The following is a 21,789-nucleotide window of genomic DNA, read 5'->3' as shown; positions in this document are numbered from 1 at the left end:
CATATTTGTTAGTGTCAGAGTGATGCTAGCCTTTAAATGTGAGTGTCATGTATGCCGGATTCCACAGGCATCTACGTGAGAATGTACCATAGAAGAAAGCAGTTTTACAACATGGTGTACAAATGTAACTTCCTTGTGTTCGTGTTCTAGAGTCAATGGTAGTGACAGGGCCCTTTGGCCCATTGGGCCCTTTAAAGGGTTTGGTTATGGAGTGAAATCCACATCCCACTGAAGTTATGGTAAAATACCCACTTACTTCAATAGGGGCTGGATTTCACCCACAAATTTTATTTTACTTTAAACCTGGTAACACCTCCTGCAGTGAAGAGAAATTTGTGAACAGCCTCATTTGCCCCCTTCCCCACATCTCTTGGATATCATTCAAAAACTTGTTTTTATGAGCTATGTCCTTTTCTCAATGCATTGTTTATAATTTCCATTAATGGTGGGAATTAGATGCATCCAACCTGACAGAAACAAATATAGCCCTCCATGCTGCTGAATTTGAGAAGGTTGTGTATTTTCCCCCCCAAATCCATTCAAAGTGATTTTGCTCCCAAAGGATTAAGTTTCAGTCTAACTTTACTTTGAGGAGAGCAATTTACTATTTTAACTGAGCTGATGGATTATGAAAGTGAATAATTTCTTTCTCATGCTATTCCCATCGAATCTGTCATTCAAACATTGCTGTGTATCAATGAAACTGTTTGCAAAAAGATTTTTCACAGTTTTCGAAGTTTTTCTTTACAGTCAACAAGCTCTGAACAGAGCTGCCACAAAAGCTTGTTGGCCCATCAGAGATTGACAGAGAATTTCCTTTTTGGTAAAATAAGTCTTTATTCCAATACAATTAATTTTCCAAGTTAGATTAACTAGGGTGGATCAGGAAAAGAGGTACATACAGCCTTCAGAAAATAAACTGTATAGAATTCTATAATATTAGAACAATTCATTTTATTGCAAACTAATGTTTTAGACCAATGCTGTAGCCCCTTTATAACAGGGGCCGGCAACCTATGGCATGCGAGCCGATTTTTAATGGCACGCTGCTGCCTGCCGGGTCCCAGCCGCTGGCCCCGCTCAGCCCGCTGCCGGTCTGGGGTTCTGGCTGCCAGCCCCTTGCTAGCCAGGGTCCCGGCAACAGGCCCCGCTCAGCCTGCTGCTGGCCTAGGTGAACGGAATCCCAGGGCTGGCAGCGGGCTGAGCGGGCCAGCGGCGTAAGGTCAGCATTTTAATTTAATTTTAAATGAAGCTTCTTAAACATTTTGAAAACCTTGTTTACTTTACATACGACAATAGTTTAGTTATATGATATATAGACTTATAGAGAGAGACCTTCTAAAAAACGTTAAAATGTATTACTGGCACGCGAAACCTTAAATTAAAGTGAATAAATGAAGACTTAGCACACCACTTCTGAAAGGTTGCCGACCCCTGCCTTATAAGAATGTTTTTAGCGATGTGCCCAAAATATAATTCTAGATCTCACCTCCCCCACTTCTGCTGAAATTTGGAGAAGTTCAAAATCTAAGCAAAGGACCAAATTTTGCAAATGTCCCTATGTTTATACTGAGCTGAAACAAGCACCCCTGAATTTTAGTGCTTGAACTCTGGATCCAAATTTTGTAGTGGGAGCCCACTTTTTTTAAAATAAGGGAGGATCAGATTTTTAAACATGGTAACAGTGCACCCACAAAAATACAAATGCACTCATTGCATATGGAAAGTAAGTATTTGTACATGTGTATAAATCAGTGCATATGCATGTGTGCATAACTGCTGCCAGGTTAGAAGCACAATTGCCTGGTTAATGCATTTAAATACTCATTTTTCTAGGGCACCTGTGGGTCTTTACAACAGTGATTTGTGTAACTGATAAATATGAGTCCCATGGATATGCTGGATGTTTATGGAAAGTTTTATAAAAGTTTCAGGCGGGTTAGTCAACGCTATGCATGTGTGTATACATATGTCTCGTATGGGAATAGTGGAGATTCTCAACATGTGAATCACATCCCTCCCTTATTCCTTTCGCTGAAGTAAATTTATTCGGTCATTTCCAATCATAGATGGCTAGATTGATGACATCAGACAAAGAATAAAGTCCTCAGATTCATGAAGCACCCCATAAATCAAGGGAGGTACAAGAGTCAGTACCTAGAAGTGCTGCAAAAACTGGCACCATGGATTCTGGGGTGCATTGGTGAAGGAGCTCAATGAGGAATCATGGTTGAAAAAAATCTAGAAACAGTAGTATGCACTCTTCTATCAGAGTTAAAAAAAAATGTTAAACAGCAGCACTATAATTTTCTTACTCTAAACCGCATAATCTGAGCCAAAATCTTTTTAGGTCTTACATATGCCATTTATGTGTCTGGTGCATCATAATTATGAAGTATTATCAGTGCAGGAATGCGACACTTTAAGTTTTATGGGAACAGATGTAGCCCACTCAGGGTTATATTTTAGGAGTCCTTTTGATTTTCTTTTTTAAAAATCTAACATCCAGTCTTTTGGGCCTGATTCTGATCTCATTTAAATCAGTGAACTTACTCCCAAAGTATTAGGGTGGAAGTGAAATCAGAATCAGGCCCATTAATTTCACCGACCTAGAACTGTGAAAAATATTCATAACAAAAACTGAAACTCAGGCAACGTTTATCAAAGTTCACCAACTGTTTGGCCAGGCAAGTTTCAAGCAAATCTTCATCGGGCATTGGGTGAAAACTTCAGAGCCATCAAGTTTCACAAGGTTTTTCCCATAAAGCAAGGCAGAACTGGTGGTTTGGTTGAAAATTACTTCGTGTTTATATGTTGGTTGTAGTTTTGTTGATCCCAGGATATTAGAGGAATAACTCACCCACCTTATCTCTTTTGTGTTGACATCACATGTGTACCCCAAACTCATGGGGTGCACCTCACCCAAACCAAAATTAGGGTTACCAACTGTGACTGAAGCTATTCTGGGAGATTTTTTCCCCAGCATGACATAATTTAATTTTCTTAATATATCCTATTAAAATCTCCCACGTTGCTTTCAGTTGTCATCGGGAGATCAGTGATGCTTCCAGGAGATTGTAGGCCAATCCTGGAGGGTTGGAAACCCTAACCAAAACACTTGGAAGAGAGAAATAGATCCACTTAATAACACAGTACTTTTCTATTAGCCCTGGTCTACACTGTGAATAACATAGCTGAAGTCGACGTACTTAGATCGACTTACTGTGGTGTGTCTGCCACGGTGAGTTGACTGCTGCCGCTCCCCTGTCGACTCTGCCTGTGCCTCTCGTGGCGCTGGAGTACAGGAGTTGACGGGAGAGTGCTCGGGGGTCTATTTATTGCGTCTAGACTAGACGCCGATAAATCGATCCCTGCTGGATGGATCGCTGCCCGCCGATCCGGCACGTAGTGAAGACATACCCTTGGATTATACCTTCTCATCAAGAAAATATAGTATATTTTTACCAACATTGGTGCATGAGCCTCTCTCCAAATCCCTGTGCGGTAGGGAAATCTATTATTCCCACTTACAGTCGAGGAAACTGTGACACAAAGACATTCAGGTCAGAATTTTCAAATGCATCCAGTAATTTTGGTTGACCAACTTGAGACACTTTGGGTCTGATTTTTTCCAGAGTGCTTAGCAGTTGCAGCTGCTGTGCAAGTAAATAAGATCATCTGCTTCCTGCCGTCTCTGAAAATCTAAGGCCCGGATCCTCAAAAGTATTTAGGGATCTCTTGAGGATCTGGATGTAGGTGCCTCAAGATAGTTATCCCAAAATTGTTGCACCCAAAATTAGTTAAAGTGTGTTAAAAATGCTAGCTTGAGTGATTTGCTCCAGGTCACACAGGAAGTCCGTGGTAGAGATGAGAACAGAACCCCAAACACCAGACTCTCCCAGTCCTGTGCCTCAACTACAAGAACACCATTCCTCTCCTCTATGCTGGGTGAACTCTTTCTGGAATATCAGAAAAATGAGCCAATGAGCACTTCCTGAGAAGGATGCTTGGGAAGTGTTTAATTATTCTCACAATATGCAATTTCCTAGGATCAAAAAGGAATATTTTTTTTATAATTAGGTATCATTATAAATAAGTGTGTGTGTGTGTTTCTGTAATGCGCACCACAAAGGTACGAATGCTCTCAGTGCATGGAAAACTGTACCGAGTACAGTCTTCAAAAACTGTAATGTACCCACAGAATGAGTACAACTGCAGGACAGTCTTCAGACTGAAACCACTGTGTATCATGTAGCTTGATGTGTGACATACACCAGTGAGATCTGCATGGACATATTTCTTCCAAAGGCTGCAGAGAAACTTTGCTTCAATAACATTATACATATATGACTCAAAACAAAAAAACCAGGAAATTCGAATATAAGAATGATGCTTTCACTTTCATTCACAAAGCAACCCAGCCCTATTGAGGATGGGGTGTCAGCCATAGCTTTGAATTTCCTGTCTTCTGTTGTGCTTTATCACAGCCTTAATGTGGAATATAGGGGTTCTTGCTTCATTTCCTATGCTTAACTTTTAAGAAAGGTCATAAAATGCATATTGTTTGTTTGTGAGACCAGAGGGGGTCTCTTTTAACTTTTAAATAAGCAGTATTTAATCCTATGTAGACATAATCTGGGCTAGATTAACCATTTGTAAAATACTCTGTCAAGCATTTGTGAAAGGCATATTGCTCGTCCAGCTAAATATATATTTTAGTCCTCTTAAGGTACATGTACACTGCAGTAAAAGACTTGCAGCATAACCCCACAAGGGGGTGGGTCTCAGAACCTGGGTTCCAGACCGAGCCCAAATGTCTACATGGTTATTTTTAGCCCCACAGCCCTGTGAGCCCAAGTGAATTGACCCAGGCTCTGAGACTCGGTTATGTGGGTTGTTTACTGCAGTGTAGATGTACCCTTAGTCTGCACACTTTCCTTTGGGAGCCGTTATAGCCCAGTTCTTTCCCTCCCACTCACTCCTGTCATACTTAGTTCTGCTTCTAAGTATCTGTGCTTGTAGTAATCCCTAACTAAAATTTAACCACTTCTGTATGCTGTTAAAATAGAGAGATTCTTCCATTGCATGCAATAGTTAACTGAAATTTCTGACTCCTTGTTCCATACTCTTTTTTCTATTTTCCTTCTGCATGTATTATCATTGTTCCACACCTTTGGAAATAGCCGCTTTCCTCACTTTACAGTGCTATTTAACATGCTTGTCGCTGTTCATGGCACCTGCACTTGTATTTCCCCTCTCTCTGGTACAGCAAGGGCACTCACTCTCAGGTGTCCAACTCCCCTCGCCATCCCCTCTCTTAGGTGGAGAAACATCTCTCGCTCCCTTCTGACCGGGTATCTCCAGGTTAAATTAGTCCCTGTCTTCACTGAATTATTCCCAGCCGAGACAGGCTGCCCAAGCACACTGGCTTTGTTTCCTTTCCGTCACCATTAACTGTGTGACTGTCCACAATTATATGGTACCATGCAGTACTCCCTATGCAACCCTATTTTATTCTTAAAGTGAGAGCCCTACAGAGAAAACAATAAAAGAATCTACCCACACGTTATTAAGCTTACAAGAGACCACCCCGACCCTAACGTGGGCTCTGCAGGAGCAGCCCTTCAACACCCAAAGGGTTTCCTTGTGGTTTTGAGTTCATTATAGCTTTAGTTCCAAACAAGTACTTAGTTTTATGGGGCCTCCATCAGCCTAGTCAGTCCTACCAACCTTTCCTAAGGACTGGGGCCTTCCATGGACCAGGACTCTTGTCTGTTTGCTGGATCATGAAGGAGGCCCTGATCCAGTTTGAAACCAGGCTATTATCCAAAAACTCTCTCTTTGTCTGTTGGTCCCTGGAGAATCTAGTCTGAACTAGTATCTGCGCACCTCTCCAGGGGTAGCTTCAAAGGGTTGCTAATGGAGCAAGTACATTAGCGTCCCCCTCTTACTAGAAGAGTTACACACACTAACACATACACAATTGCATTTTTAACACAATGGACCCCAAAGATTTTAAACCTAATTCCATAAGGTTTAACTTAATTCAGTAAAGTTTATCTTAATTCCATAAGGTTGGCCCAGGATATTGTTAGTCTCTCACAATGCTGCTGAGTGCCTTCCCATTTTGAAGATATCATTCTGCTTGTAGCATTGATCCTTGTGCAGTGTGGTTCAGGATGTGCAATGTTGTGCTCCAGCAGGAGAATGAGCAGGTTACACATAGGTGCAAGTTTTTAAAAATTATCTCTGGAGGATAAGCACTAAATGTGACACACAGCGCTGATTTGCAGCATGAATGTTTTGAGCTCTGAGAGGTAACCATTTTATGAGCATGGTATATGACCTGGTTGTTGAAGTGAAGTTATTGTACGCTGAGGTTCTAAGACTCTCCTGTATGAATGTATTTGTCTAGCTTAAGAGCGGTGGTGGGAAGAATAAATAGGAAGGCAGTGGTCCTAGATAAGCAGCCTCTCTGCCAACACCAGGGGCAATTACAAGATAGTGGCATGCTTCCAGGCTTTAGGCTGAAGGGAGACAGCTGTTCTTTGAGGCCTGGAGATCACTGTTCCCTCTAAGCTGTGCGCGTGTGCGTGCGCACACAGATCCTAAATCCCGTGCACACGGCGAAACACTGCACGCACAAAAAATTGCACAGAAGAAATTTTTTGCGCACACAGCCCGTCAAAAATTAGAGGGAACATCGCTGGAGATCAAAAGAACCCTGAACAGTTAAAAAGCCGTCCGAGGAAAAGAAGAGGATGGGGTTGCCAGGGCTGTCTAGGGAGTTGTCAGCTCTGACAGGGAGACAAACTGACACAGAGAGAGACTCTGTTGAAGAGCTCTATAAGGAGTTGGTTCAACCGTGGTAAGCTAGTAGTATGTAGTCAGTTTTATTGTTTTTAAGAAGTTTTCTCTTAAATGCTGATGTTCTAACACTAAATGATACTTTGCTTTAAGGAGGCTATTTGGTCACTGCATTAACCACTCTCATGGCTGCTGAAGGCAACAGAACTTGCCTAGGTTAGTCCTGCTAAAGTAAACCATGGTTGATACATGGGAGACTGCAACCCAGGGCCTGGTCTGAGAATGGGAGAATTGTGTGATTCCACCTTAAGATACCGGAGATGGCTAAGAGTCCTTGACCTGACAGGGTGTGCTTGGGGAGACTAGGAAGTGTTGTTAGCCCTGTAACTGTGAGGCTAAGCACAGTCTTCCTCATTGAGTGAAAGTCCATTTTGTGTCCTGCTCGCACGCACTCAAAAGTAGTGGAAGAAAAGGAATGGTTGTGTCTGAGGAGACATAGTGTTAGACGTTATTCTCAGGGTACAAATGAGACACTTAACTACATGCTCCCTTCCTTGACTTTTCTTCTACTATTAGCAAGAGTAGCTTGGCTGCACAGCAGTGCTCTAATTAAGATGTTGCTCTTGCAAGGTCTTGAGCCTTCTGGCTATGCTTCTGCAAAACATTTAAACACTGTGTTCAGTGCTGGTTCTCCTTCCCTCCCCCTCCTGCTCATCAACACAAAGTTAGAAGTCTCATTAACTTCATTGGTGCAGAATCAAACTGTGCGTATATACACAGCATTCTACACCTGCGCTTTGCTGGATCAAGCCCCTTGCATATATCAAACCACAGATTCACAACTCTGGAGTACATGAATATCTAGATATTACAGCTGAAACCTTTCAAAAACCCACTGATACCTTATGGGAAATATTGAAGACTGTTTTGTTATAACAGCTCTACTTATGTCATAAATTCCTGGGGGAAGGGAGCTGTTTCCTTTTTATTGCACAACTAGAAATAGTTTCTGAATTAGATTCTCTTTTCATGCGTTTATCTACTCCTGCTGCCCACTTCCCACCTGAAGTCGTCATGCTCTCTTTATGACCTCAAAAGCAGCCAATTGTGATGTCACGCATAGGGGGCTAACCCTGAGGATAGCTGCACCATTTTGCTGACTCCTGCATTTTGAAATCTCAAAATTTAAGGAGCACTTCTCATGATGAGTAAACTGAATTATTTTTAAAAGACATTTTTAATCCCAATTGGCATTTCTGAGTCTACTGCTGAATGAAGTTTGGTGTCAAATGTGACACAAATCTGTAGCAGACTGTATAGGAGCTAAATAGAGAAGAATATAAACAGATTCCTAATGAACAGGAGTAAACTTTAAATGTTTACTATTTAAGATATAAATATTTTGTTTAAATAGTGATTTTCAGTCCATTGGGCTCCCACGGCCTTGGTCACAATGATATCACATTGTGACTCAGTGCTAGGTCTAGCATCAAGCATTGGTGCAGTGTTGCCAACTCTCATGATTTTATCAGAAGTCTTACAATATTTGGTGTTTTTCTTAAGGCCCCAGCTCCTGGAGTCCTATGATTGCATGGGAATTTGTTTTCATTGATTAAAAACACTAAGTTTCTAACTCAGGATTGTAGAGAAAAGCTTGAAAAAGTGATTCAAGTGCACCCTAAAGGCCCCAAAACCAGGAAGCAAATAAAAAGAACCCAACATTTTTTTGAAATAGCTTATCCTGTTTTCACTGTTCAGAATAAATGCTGGAATAATCTCTTCCCTCACCCAGGGATCCTCAGTGCTTGGAAGGCCTGCCTAGAAAGGAAGGAGTATTACCTCCCTGACACCATGCTCCCTTCACTTGCACAATGTGGATGCTGTAGCATTCAGCCCAAATGGAGCTCTGCTGTGGGGAAGGGTAGGGTGGTGTAGAGGAGAGGGCAGAGCAGGAGCACTGCAGCACTCTCTGCAGCACTGTCTCCGGCAAAGCCTGGAGATTTCGATGCCCACATCCAGGCATGAAGCAAAAGAGCTTGATCTCCTCTATAGCGGCTGGTGTGTGGCTGCAAAGGGGCCCAACCAGAGACAGCAGGTCCTTCTGGAACTGTGCTGCCAGGAAGAAGAGGGACATGCACTTCTCTCTACATAATATCTCCTGTCTCTTTGATAAACGTGTCTTTCTTCCTGCAAATTCCCAAGGTCTGTGCGGCTGGGAGAGGCTGGGGTCCCAAATCCATGCTTCTCACAGCAGACAGGATAGTTCCACAAGAATTAAACCTCAGTTTTGCTGGCTTCCCCTTCACTCTCCCAGCAGGCTTTTCTAAAGCGGGGCAGTCCAGCTCACAGCTACTATTTTGTGTCTAAATCCTAAGTAATAAAGAATGAGAGAAGAGAAATGGCAGCAATTATACTTCATGAGTTATGAGCAGGATGAGTTTGCCAATGCTTTAAAAGTCTTCCCTGAGGCCCGAGTGAGGTTTTCAATGTAGATATTCCACACAAAAAAAGCACGTTAGTTTTAGTTTTGTTTACATTTTGTGCGCTTTTCACAATCCTACTATTAGCTCACAATACTCAACAAATAAAAGGAACATAAACTATAGCTTGAGGTCTCAGTGAAAGTTAGACGCTTACACATGAGAGACACAATGCAAACAATGTGAAAACAGCCAATAGACTTTGGGTGAGGTGTACTGCATGTGTGTGCCTGGAAAGCCGCAGCTGGGAAGTGAGCCAAGGGGTAAAATTGTTATTCCACGATTCTTGCTCCCCAAAACACACAGCACTGATATTTCTAAGGCCTTTCATGTCTTGAGCTGTGAAGGGATTGTCCCAGGTCAGACCTAGGGATCGATAGGTATGGTCCATGTATTTTAATCTGAATTTCCGTCTCTACCTATAGCCACGTGTTTATGTCATGAGTGATCGGTGCTGTATTGGGTCTGTTGAAAGAACCAGGGACAATTAGAATACAGGAGGCCAAGTAAACGCTACCCCTTGTTTTGGACCTATTTGGAGGGCAAAAATACAAGGGAGAGACAAAATCTGGTCCTTTAAATCTGTGAGTCTAAATAAGAGAAACATTACAGGATCATATGAGATTATACTTGCCTTGAAAACAACTTTTAGAATGGCTTCAGCATAGTCTCTAATTTTTTGTGCGCAAATACTAGTTTACATGTGTGCAAATACTAGTTACATGGGCAGTTTCATTCATGCAAAATTAGAGGCCGTTTCTGCTTTAAAAAGGCCAAATGACTGTGTTTGCTCAACTGAATACAAGAAACCCTTAGGATGTTGACTGTAACAGCGTGAACAGGGGAATGGTGCAGTCGAGTAAGTCGAGTGATGTACAGCACGGAGAGAGTGACCAATGCATTCCCATCGAGGAGATCCCTACCAATGTTTCATCCTACAACCAGTGTGCAAACTTGTTGGAGACAGCCCTGAGCTACATAGCTTGGAAGCAGATCTGAACTTTTCTGGAGTTTTGGGTGTGTTCACATCCAGGGGTTTGGTATGGCCGGTTAAGAGGAGAGAGGGAGGCATGCTAGAGGCCAAGTTTGCATCTGGATACAGATTTTGGTTCATGTCCTTTGCACAGTTTAAAAGTCACCAATTTGATTTCAACATATCAATAAATGCTCGATTGGGGAAAGTCAAACTTCAGTCTGAGCCTTCAGGGTAGCCAAAGCAGAACTAAAGCAATGAATGGCACGTAGACACCTGCTAGAGCTGCATAACAATATCAAGAAAAACATAGTCCGTCTTTAAGGGCCAACACTTCAAACCAGCCTCTACTTGAATAGGAATATGTCTGCCCCTTGCCCCATCTGTTCCCATTGCATCTGTCTGGGTGGAATGGTATGGGGAATAGTGACTGAGGTACTGAACTCCTAGATTCTATCACCATCCTTTTCAAGGAAAATTCAAAGTGAAGTCAGACTGGATGTCCTAACTCCCCCCCCCCCCCTTTTTTTTTTTTGGCTCCTGAATTGAGCTAACATTGACTATCCAGAATTCTTCCTTTGATTTCTCACTAACAACTGAATCATAGCCTAGGACTCTCTCTTGTTTTAGATTTGTGCCCTTGCTATGTACTGTACTTTAAAATGGGCTGCTTCCCCCAAACTGATTGTTCTAAATCAAGTGGCTTGGAATGGAGATTCCCTTCTTGGGGTGAATCCAGAGACATTGTCATTGGTTTGTTACAGGGGGTGAATCTTAGCAGAAGCTTGGCTGTCATCAAACACTGTGTATTTGAAACAGCTTATCTAAAGGCTTGTCTTCACTGCAGTGTTAGCTCTGTCTACAATCCAAGTTAGCCTAGCTAAAGTGAGAGAACAACACTCATGCAGCACACAGTGTGTGTAATAGGAGCACAGGGTAGCTGCGTCAGCACTGCATTCCTAGCTCCAGCATCAGAAACACTCAAGATTTTAACCCACGCTCCCTGATGGACCAGCTGGCTCAAGTTTAATGCACCACTTAACTCAAGCTAGAGCTTTTGTATGTGAACAGAAGTCAGGTTAGAGGCAATGCTGAAGTTATATCTCAAAAAAAAAACAGTACCATGAGACATGCCCTAAAATGCGAGCTCTGAAGTTGGAGCATTTTTGTATCATGTGTGAGGAAGGATGGCCTTGCAGTGAAGGCTTGGACTTGACAGAGAGTCCAGTTCTTGTTTCTGCCACAGTCTTCCTGTAAGACTTCAGGCAAGTCATTTTAGGGCCAGATTTTTAAAGGTATTTAGGCACCTAACTCCCATTGAAATACCTTTAAAAATCTGTGCCTAAGCTCTCTGTGCTTGAGTTCCTCATCTGTAAAATGGAGATAGTAATACTTCCTTTCTCCCTCCTTTTTGGTCTTGCCTATTTCCTATTTAAATCATAGGCTTTTAGAGTCATTGAGTAACTTTTAGTGTGTGTATGTACAGCCCCAAGTAGAAGGGAGCTCTAATCTTAGTTGGAACATCTAGGAGCTACTCTAAATCCAGCTAATAAATAGTGCCAATAAAGTACAGTGCATGTTTAAGTGAGATGCACTGTCACACACAGAGATGAGCAAAAAATTTGTAATGACTAATTTTAATAGATTTGATGTATTATACTAGATTAGATTGTGAGCTGCTGAAGACTGTTCCTTTGTGTTTGTATAGCACTCAATGGGGCTTTGATCCTAATTGCAAGCTTTAGGAGTTATTGCAATACAAGTAATTAATAAGATGAATGTTTATCTAAGACCTAAATTCTAGCTAGTTTGTAACATATTGCCAGCATGCTCTCCCCTAATGAAAACTCCCAGTCAGCTTATGCCTTCCTTTCCTCTGCACATAGGGCTTTCTCCTGCACTATTAAAAATCAGTGGGAGTTTTGCCATTGATCTTAATGGCAGTAGGACCAGAGCCATAGGGTCAAATCCACAGCGTGTTTAGAAAGGAGGCATTGCTTGGCTGAGGGAGGGAAGAGTGTGGGACCCCTTACTCTGACCCCCTTACAGTGGTGCAAAGATCTGCTGAAAATTTTAGCATCGGTGCTTTTTTATTCTGGCATCCAGCCACGTATATTTAATTCTTATTGAAAAGTGTTTCTAAACGTGGTAAATATTTTCAAATTCTGGGAGGCAATATTGATTGTAGTGCTTGTGGAGGAGTGGGAATTTTATGAATCTCCAATCTCCTCTTGTATGTTGACTAACACCATTTGGACATATAGCATCAAATTACTATAGTTTTCATCTACAGGTGGCTACAATGAAAGCATTGTAATCAGTAAAACCTGATATCTGTTTAAATTGGCTCTACATACTTTTATGGGTGAATTGTATTGAAACTATTATAGTCAGTCTTCTCCATCTCAGATAGTTGTGTATTATTTTAAGTAAATATGTCTCTACCTAGGCATTTTCTGTTCCTTGCAGTCATGTTGGGATCTCAAAATAGTATTTGAACTAAAAATATGCTTCCTGAAAATCATACTTGGGGCCTCAATGGGATGAATTGTCTCATCTTCCTTTACTGCTACCCATCCCAACAGTGACTGTGTCAAGGAGCAGTAGCCAGAAATTCAGCCTATGCGTCAACTGGAATTTAGAGTTTTACAGCATGTTTTCACTGCAGAGTTCGCTCAAGATGATTGGATTAGCAGCACAAAGTAGATGAGTCCTCCCTGCATTACTAGCACAAGTATCATCAGTACTCATGCTTCAACCTATGCCCCCAAAGGGCCAGCTGGCTCAAGTTGAACGCACCACTTAACTCGAGCTAGGGATTTTTGTATGTGGACAGGAATCAGAGTAGGGACAACACTCAAGTTATACCTCAAGGTAACAGTGCAATGAAGACAAGCCCACAGTGTCCACCCTGGGTTAGAGTTATGATGGTGTCTCCCAAGTACACTCCTTTCCCAGTATGCTGTGCTTATATCATCCTCTGTTGCCAAGCTGCTCAGAACAAAGTTGCAACATATTGCTTGTTGGCTCACCCCTGTATTAAAAATAAGGGTAGATGCAACTTTCTTCTTTTATGCAAATGAAACTCAAACTGGGCTCAGTCTTTCCTGACACAGAGCACCTTCACTTCCATTGAAGTCAACAGGAGCTGAGGAAAACCAGGACTTGAGAGAGCACCAATGGTTCCTGGCATGTTGCTGGAGTGATCTTCCAGTTGGGCAAATTTGAGATATCCCTGACTTACTGGGTGGGGGGGGTTGTGACTGATAGTAAAACTGTCCATTGTGATGAACTCTAATGCAGTCTGATATGCTGATGATACGACGGTGTTTTATTTCTCTCTCTCCTCCAGCTGATGGTATCTTGCCTGTGGAACAAATGAAGGAAAATAGATACAAAATGCATGCTCTGTGTAAATTCTGTGATGTGGAGGTGACAACCTGCACACAGCAAGGTCACTGCAATAGCAACTGCAACCGCACTTCCATCTGTGAGAAGGAGAATGAAGTCTGTGTAGCAGTATGGTAAGTTCATTCTTTTTTATGGGTTAGGAGAAGAAGGTCTACTTCTGTCATTTAGAAGTTGCTCTTACTGCCAAGACATTCAAAACGTTCTTCTGGAACATTCAGTCTAAGTGCAGCCTCCATGACAGACTGTATTCTCTTGCCCCTGACTCTTCTCTGTGCTAGAATTGCTTGAGGTTAACAAAAATTCGGATATGAAATGTGTAAGGTTGGTGTTTGTTTTGTTTTTGTTTTTTAGACCAGTTTTGTTCCAGCTTATGCTGCTGTTGAAAAAGAGTTATGTTTTTCCTCAGCCCATTAAACTGCATCCACCCACAGCACACTGAAAGTAGAAACAGATTTGAGACTCTTAAGAGTAGATCATGGTTGTGTTATCTGTTGTGAATGGAGGAAAGCAACGTTTCAAGTTAAACCATTAAACAACAAACTGATGCTATCATTTAGATTATATGTGCCTATCACAGGAGCTTTATGTACAGTGTGTGGGTGGAAGTGCTTTACGTGTATAGTAGTGTATACATAAAGGAATCCTTTTTTCTATCTCCTGTTTAAATATAGTGACTCTTGGAGATTATTTAACTATACCTGAGACAAAAGAAACCATGGGCATGTAAAATTCAATGACGTGTGATGCGTTCCTGAGGTGTTTGATGAATCTAAGCTTTCAGTTCATATTTAGAATTAAATGGTTCTTGCCCTTCTAGTCATGAAGCCAGCATTGACAATGAAAACCAAAACATTCTTGTCTTTTTTTTCAGTTCACAACCAGGCAGAAGCAACAGCATAGAAAACTTGCAAACCTTCCGTATATGTTACTGAATGTTAATGCTGAAGCCTAATTAGGAACATCTAGGTGAAAAAATGATCAATCATTAGAAATATCCTGTGAGGCCCATGGCTTTGTTACATCCGTTCACTTGAAAAGGTGCCCAGCATGAATGAACATGGACACATCAAATGTAGAAATAGTGCAATGTTCTATTCTGTGTCTGATGAGTAAAATAAATGTTCTGTGTGCTACAAAGTGGCTGCAGTGCAGTTTGAGGTTCTCTGGATTGTTAATGCAACTGTATTTAGAAACAGCAAAGGCAAGCCAGTTTAATGAATCAATAAATACAACTGAGTTGTCCTTCTAGTCCCATCTCTTATGTTGCATTATGAAATGTTAGAGGTGGACCAAAAAAGCATCAAAAGTATGGGCCAGATTCACAGCTGGTGTAAATTGGTGTCACTTCTGTTGAAGTCAGTGGAGCTAACTGGTTTGTAACAGCCCTATAGTTTCAGCAGTGCGTATGTATTTTAAAAATATCTTAGGGGGGAAAACACCCTGAAATTCCACAGATTTTGCAGAGATCATTCTTTTTTTTAATTAAAATTTTCCAAAGGTTTTTGGCATCTTTGCTGATAACCACAGAAACAATGTTGTGGGGGGGTGGATTTTTTTAAAGGGATCTCTTCACCACGAGACTGCAATGAGGATCCAGTGCTTAGCACATTTTACTTGATAACTGTGGAAGTTCAAGAAACAGGAACTAGACAAAAACAAGACACAGCACTGAACCAATTCAGATGAAAGGATGATTTACCTTTGCCTCAAATTTGAACCAAGTCTGTTTTGGGTTTCCAAGCAGTTCAGTTTAACTTTAGTTTGAATTGTTAGGGTGTTGTTTTTTCAAAAGCATTCAGTGCTGGCCTAACTGTGCTCCAGTTGAAGTCCCCTGGTTATATACCGAGAGAGCTGCTGCAGTGCACAAATCCGCAGTGTAGACAAGCCCACAGAAGGTAAAATTCATCCCTGTGCAATGAGGCTACAGTAAGACTATATAAGCTTAACTTTCACAACAGGGTGAATTTTGCCCAGAAAGAGTCGTAACTATTCTCTTGATAGGATTGTCTCCTTTTGGTTTTGGTTTTTAACTCTCCTTTTCATTTTTAGGAGACAGAATGATGCAAACACAACTTTAGAAACAATATGTCATGATCCTGCTCTGCCAGTCTCTGAACATAAATTGGAGGACCCTGGCTCAAAAACCTGTGTTATGAAAGAGAAGAAGGCAGCTGGTGGACTGCTGTTCATGTGCTCCTGTAAAGAGGAAGAATGTAATGATGAGATCATCTTTTCAGAAGGTCAGTTTAATTTCTCTTCTCCCGTCCCTCCTGCTGCCAGGCAACATGGGTTGTTTTCTAAGACTTTCCTGTGGTCTAGAACCTCCTCTTGGGGCAAATCCTGCCTCCTCAGCCACTGAGGAGAATCCAAAGAAGCAATGTAGTTCCATAAATTTCATTAAATTGAATTTGTGGCTCCCCGATGGTTGCACCCAATGCCTGAGCCAGAGTGCTTTCAGGTTCAATCCTACCGCATCCAGTGGGAAATCTTACATTGTGGAGTACCCATAACTTCATTCCTTAAAGTCGCTCTCTGTTAAGTTTGCATTCCATTTCATGCATGGAGATAATCAAATAATCCATAATCAGTAATATTTGCAGCTAATTTTACCTTTTTGTCTATTTGTGCAATGTCTGAAGAGCTTGTAATTTTCCTCTCATTTATTTGCTATTCAAAGTTGTTCCAAATTTTTTTTGGGGGGGGAGAGGGGGAAAGACACGGGGGACAGATGGAATTTTTGCATACTTGGTATTTAAAATCCCAAATTTCAGTTATATGCCATGCCATATAGTGAGAAATCTGGAGCCAGATCCTTGGGTCTGGATGAGTTCTGCTTTTGTTTTGCAGGCAGAGGCAGAGTTGGAGATGGACAAAGTTGGCTGTATGTAGTTCTTAGGCAGGGACTGAGGGGAGAGCTCACAAGGAGTCACTCTTGCATGCCTGCCCCATCCTAGGGATAACTTCTATAACCACGAGCAATTAAAGCTCCTGCATTCTGGGAGCACAAAGGTTTCTCCCTATGTACAACCCCAAGCGGGGATATTTCCAAAGGAGGAAGGGGGCCATGGCTCCACTGCATCAAGCCCCTTGCAGTGCGGACTAGCCACACCACAGGATCCAGGGTACACCATCTTAAAGGCACTATCCCTCCCCAAGTTCCCCAGGGTACTGCAGCTCTCCTAGTGTAAGCACAGCTCTTCTTCGAGTGCTTACTCATGTCAATTCCATTCTAGGTGTGTGTGCCCACGTGTACATTTGTCAGAGATTTTTGCCTTAGAGGTCTCTGTTGGACCGGCTATGGCGCCATTTGGAGTGCCACGCTCATGTGGCAGTATATAAGGCGCCTCCAGCCCTATGTCCTCTTAGTTCCTCCTTACCGACTGTGAAGGTTGGTTGGAGCGTCTGGTCTTGCTTAGCAAGAGCATTAGTGGTGTTTAGATTGTTCTCCTTTATGGTTTAGTACAGTGATTAGTTAGGACTTGACTACACTTGCGAGTTAGAGTGTATTAAAGCAGCCCCGGGCACCCTAACTCAGAACGCGTCCACACTGGCAAGGCACGTAGAGTGCTTGGGCTCCGCAGCTGGAGCGCTCCTGGTAATTCACCTCCACGAGAAGCGTAACACTTGCTGCACCCCGGCTGGAGCACCACAGCACCAGTGTGGATGCCCTGGACTACTAATGCACTCTGATTGGCCTTCAGAAGTGTCCCACAATGTCTGTTCTAGCCACTCTGGTCATCACTTTGAACTCTGTCAGACCCACCCTTTAAATTCTCTGGGAATTTTGAAAATCCCCTTCCTGTTTGCTCAGCCAGGCGTGGAGTTCTCTCAGCGAATCTTTCCAGATCACCATGGCTCCACGCGCCAGGCAGTCCCCAGTATGGAGCAGTGGCGAGGTGCTGGACCTCATCAGTGTTTGCGGGGAGGACACTGTCCAGTCCCAGCTGCGCTCCAGCCGTAGGAATTACGATCCCTTCGGGCAGATATCAAGGGACATGATAGAAAGGGGCCATGACCGGGATGCACTGCAGTGCAGGGTTAAAGTGAAGGAGCTGCGGAATGGGTACCGCAAAGCGTGCCAGGCAAACCGCTGCTCCGGTGCTGCCCCTGCAACCTGCCATTTCTACAAAGAGCTGGATGCAATACTTGGGGGCGACCCCACCTCCACTCCAAAGACCAACATAGACACTTCAGAGCCCAGTTCAACAAGGCAAGAGGAGGAGGAAAGCGGGAGCCAGGGTGCTGAGGAGGAGTGGGACAGCTTGGCATCCCTAGATGCATGCAGCCAGGAGCTGTTTTCAAGCCAGGAGGAAGATAGTCAGTTGCAGCGGACGGTGCTTGCAGAAGAACAAACAGCAGAGGAGGTGCTCAGTAAGTGGCTTTTATTCAGGGAAGGAAGTTGTTCCGTGCGGACTCTTGGGGCAAGGGGGGTTAGGGTTGCACGCATGCCTAGATGCGAAATAGGGCGTTGATGTGCTCTCACATCACGGTAATCAGCCTCAGTGATCTCTTCAAAGGTCTCATGCAGAAGCTGGGCAATCCGCTTGCACAGGTTCCTTGGCAGAGCTACTGTGCTCCTTGTCCCAGTAAGGCTAACAAGTCCGTGACGCTGTGTCATGACGGGCTGGGGGTCCATTGCTGCACATAGGCAAGCTGCATATGGGCCAGGGCCGAAGCCGCATTGTAGTAGAAGACCCTCCCTTGCTTCCCAGGTAACCCTCAGCGGCGAGATACCTTCTAGGATGAACTCATCCTGTGGAAAATGTGGGGACAGTGTTCAGTATAGGGGCCCCCTGCAGCTGTTGGCTGTCCCCAGGGTACAGAACCCCAGAGGACAGTACGGGCGTGAAATAATCAGTCCCCCTTGCCCGTGTGCTTGTTCACCATTTTGGGGCTCCTGTGGGTTATGTGCGCTCACTTTGGGACGGGCAATTTCTGTTATTGTATACACTGTGCTTGACATTAAGTACAGCCGAATCATTGCTCTGTCTGGTGTGAACAATGCCGCCTCTGTTAAGTGTTGCATTTTGGCTTTACAGCTGCAACCTTGAGATCCCAGCCGTCTTTGTTATCACCGGCCGAAAGACTCCAAAGAATCAGGAAGCAGCCGCGTTGAAGCAAAGAGACCATGCTGCATGAAGTAATGCAGCAGTCCCTTAATGAAAATCAAAAAGTGCAGGAGTGGCGGGAGAGTGAAAGAAGGGTACACTAGCAGAATGTGGATCGCTGGCACCAAAGCACGGAGCTGCTGCTAAGCATCATGGAGTTCCAAGCGGACTTGATACGTTGCTCATAGCAATGCAGGCGGAGCACTTCCATGCCCACCACCACCTGCAGCCCTTGTCCCAAAACTCTTTCCCTGTGCCCCCATGTCACTGCCAACCCACTTTCCACAACATCCAGTTGCCTCCAACACCTGTAGCTTCACCACCCAGCCCTGCAAACTACGACCCTTACCCACGGCACTCAACCCACATCACCATGCATTTTAGCCAGCAGAAGTGCAGCACTCATTGCACAGCACTCCAGACAGGAAGTCTGAGTATGATAACAGGACATACACAAATCTGTGATTGGCTCGTTCCCATCCCACCCCTTTTCCTCATCCCAAACAGCACAGATGTGTCATGCCCTTTCTGTTTCCAAAGCAGTTGTGTTTTTTTTCAATAAATGAATTTTTTGGCTTTGAAAACATTCTTTATTATTGCATTAAGTAAAAGATACCGTAGCCCATGAAAGCAACAGGCACTGCAAGTCAGTGTATCATACGTAGCAACCACAGATTCCTACTATCACTGGAACCACTGCACTTCACTCCTGTGCGGGGCACCAAACATTACTGGTGGCTTTCAGCCTCAAATTGCTCCCTCAAGGCATCCCTAATCCTTACAGCACCGCGCTGGGCCCCTCTAATAGCCCTGCTCTCTGGCTGTTCAAATTCAGCCTCCAGGTGTTGAACCTCCGAGTTCCATGCCTGAGTGAATCGTTCACCCTTCCCTTCACAAATGTTATGGAGGGTACAGCACGTGGATATAACCGTGGGGATGTTGTCATCGGCCAGGTCCAGCTTCCCATACAGAGAGCAGCAGCGGCCCTTTAAACAGCCAAAAGCACACGCCACAGTCATTCTGCACTGACTCAACCTGTTGTTAAACTGCTCCTTGCTGCTGTCAAGGCTCCCTGTGTAGGGTTTCATGAGCCACGGCATTAAAGGGTAAGCGGGGTCTCCAAGGATCACAGTGGGCATTTCGACTTCCCCTACGGTGATCTTCTGGTCTGGGAAGAAAGTCTCGGCTTTCAGCTTTCTGAACAGGCCAGTGTTCCAAAAGATGCATATGTCATGCACCTTTCCGTACCAGCTTGTGTTAATGTCAATGAAATGCCCATGGTGATCCACAGGCAACTGGAGAACCATAGAGAAGTACCCCTTCCGATTTATGTACTCGGAGGCTAGGTGGGCTGGTGCCAGAATTGGAATATGCGTCCCATCTATCGCCCCTCCGCAGTTAGGGAAACCCATTTCTGCAAAGCCAGCCATAAAGTCATGCATGTTACACAGAGTCACAGTTTTTCTGAGCAGGATGCAGTTAATGGCCCTGCAAACCTGCATCAACACAATTCCAACAGTCGACTTTCCCACTCCAAACTGGTTAGCGACTGATCGGTAGCTGTCTAGAGTTGCCAGCTTCCAGATTGCAATAGCCACCCGCTTCTCCCATGCCAGGGCAGCTCTCAATCTCGTGTTCTTGCACCGCAGGGTGGGGGCAAGCTCAGCACACAGTCCCATGAAAGTGGCTTTTCTCATCCAAAAGTTCTGCAGCCACATCCCAGACTTGCATGACTGTGATCCCACCACTCAGTGCTTGTTTCCCGAGCCCAAAAGCGGCGTTCCACGGTGGTGAGCATGTCCATGTATGCCACAAGCAATCTCGTGTCATATGTGTTATGTGAGTCGACATCATTGTCGGACTCCTCACTGTTAGTTTGTAGCTTAAGGAGTAACTCGACTGCAATTCGTGACATGCTGGTGAGACCCATCAGCATATTCCTCAGCAGTTCAGGATCCATTCCCGCAGACCAAAAGGGAAGACAGAGCGCCCAGTACAAAAAATGTTGAAAGATGGCACCAAATGTGGACAGAAGCACAGGGACTGCTGGGATGCGAAGCGATAAATCACAGGGCGTTGGGACAGGACCCAGAATGCCCCGCACTCCTACCCCCCAAGCCACAGCGCCAGAATAGGAAGATGTGCTCTGTGGGATAGCTGCCTATAATGCACCGCTCCCAATCCCGCTGCAAATGTGGCCACGCCAGTGCGCTTGGAGCTGACAGTGTGAACACGCTGCGGCGCTTTCCCTGCTGCAGTCTCCGAAGGCTGGTTTAACTCACAGCGCTCTACATCTGTAAGTGTAGGCATGCCCTTAACTGTTAAGTGTAGACACATTTATATTAGTGTACAGGTGCTTTATACCGGTATAGCTATTTGTATATGGGAAAAGGAGTAACAGTACCAGTCTAAATTCCCTTTATAGTTGTATAACCATGTCTGCACTAAGTGTTGTACTGGTGTAACTATTTTGGTTAAAAAAAAACACATACCCCCAGCTGACATAGTTATACCAATACAAAATCTCTGTGTAGACCAGGCCTTTGTTAAACTGGTGCAAAGGGCTATTTAGACGCGCTTATTTTGGCTTAAATCAGGCATATTTTCATAGACTACGTCTACACTACAGAGTCTGCTGGCATAACCCCTGAGGGTAGACTCATCATATGCCAATAAAAGGTGTTTTAACACCACCTCCTTGAATGGTGTTAGCTACATTGACAGAAACACTCCTGTATAGGTATACCTGCATCTATGTGAGGGTCGGGGGAAGGGGAGAAGGTTTTTGGCACAGTGATGTCTCTAGGAAGTGTGGTTTTTTTCCACGCTCCTGACCGACAATACAAGTTTTAAGTGTAGACCAAGCCATAGATTCTATGGCCACTGTGAACATCTAGTCTGATTTCCTGTGTAACACAGGCCATAGAACCTCTCCAAAATAATTCCTATTTGAATTAGAGAGCATATCGTTTAGAAAAACATCCCATCTTGATTTTTAAATAGCCAATAG

At 43.7% G+C, this 21,789-nt stretch overlaps 2 protein-coding genes across 4 annotated transcripts in view; one reads left to right on the top strand and one right to left on the bottom strand.

Moving 5' to 3' along the window:
• Window positions 1-21,789, bottom strand: part of GADL1 (glutamate decarboxylase like 1) — a 244,067-nt gene that overhangs the window by 64,392 nt on the left and 157,886 nt on the right. The gene's annotated exons all lie outside the window — the stretch shown is intronic.
• The window catches only part of TGFBR2 (transforming growth factor beta receptor 2), a 78,640-nt gene that overhangs the window by 18,196 nt on the left and 38,655 nt on the right, over window positions 1-21,789 (top strand). For all 3 annotated transcript variants that reach the window (XM_084621259.1, XM_084621258.1, XM_084621260.1), the window contains 2 exons: window positions 13,613-13,784; window positions 15,721-15,911. In XM_084621259.1, coding sequence (XP_084477385.1) covers window positions 13,613-13,784; window positions 15,721-15,911 — 363 coding nt within the window. The remainder of the gene's footprint in view (window positions 1-13,612; window positions 13,785-15,720; window positions 15,912-21,789) is intronic.

Source organism: Lepidochelys olivacea (assembly GCF_965140295.1).
Source record: "Lepidochelys olivacea isolate rLepOli2 genome assembly, chromosome: 2".
Lineage (NCBI taxonomy): Eukaryota > Metazoa > Chordata > Testudines > Cheloniidae > Lepidochelys > Lepidochelys olivacea.
This window is presented reverse-complemented; position numbering and strand designations above follow the sequence as displayed.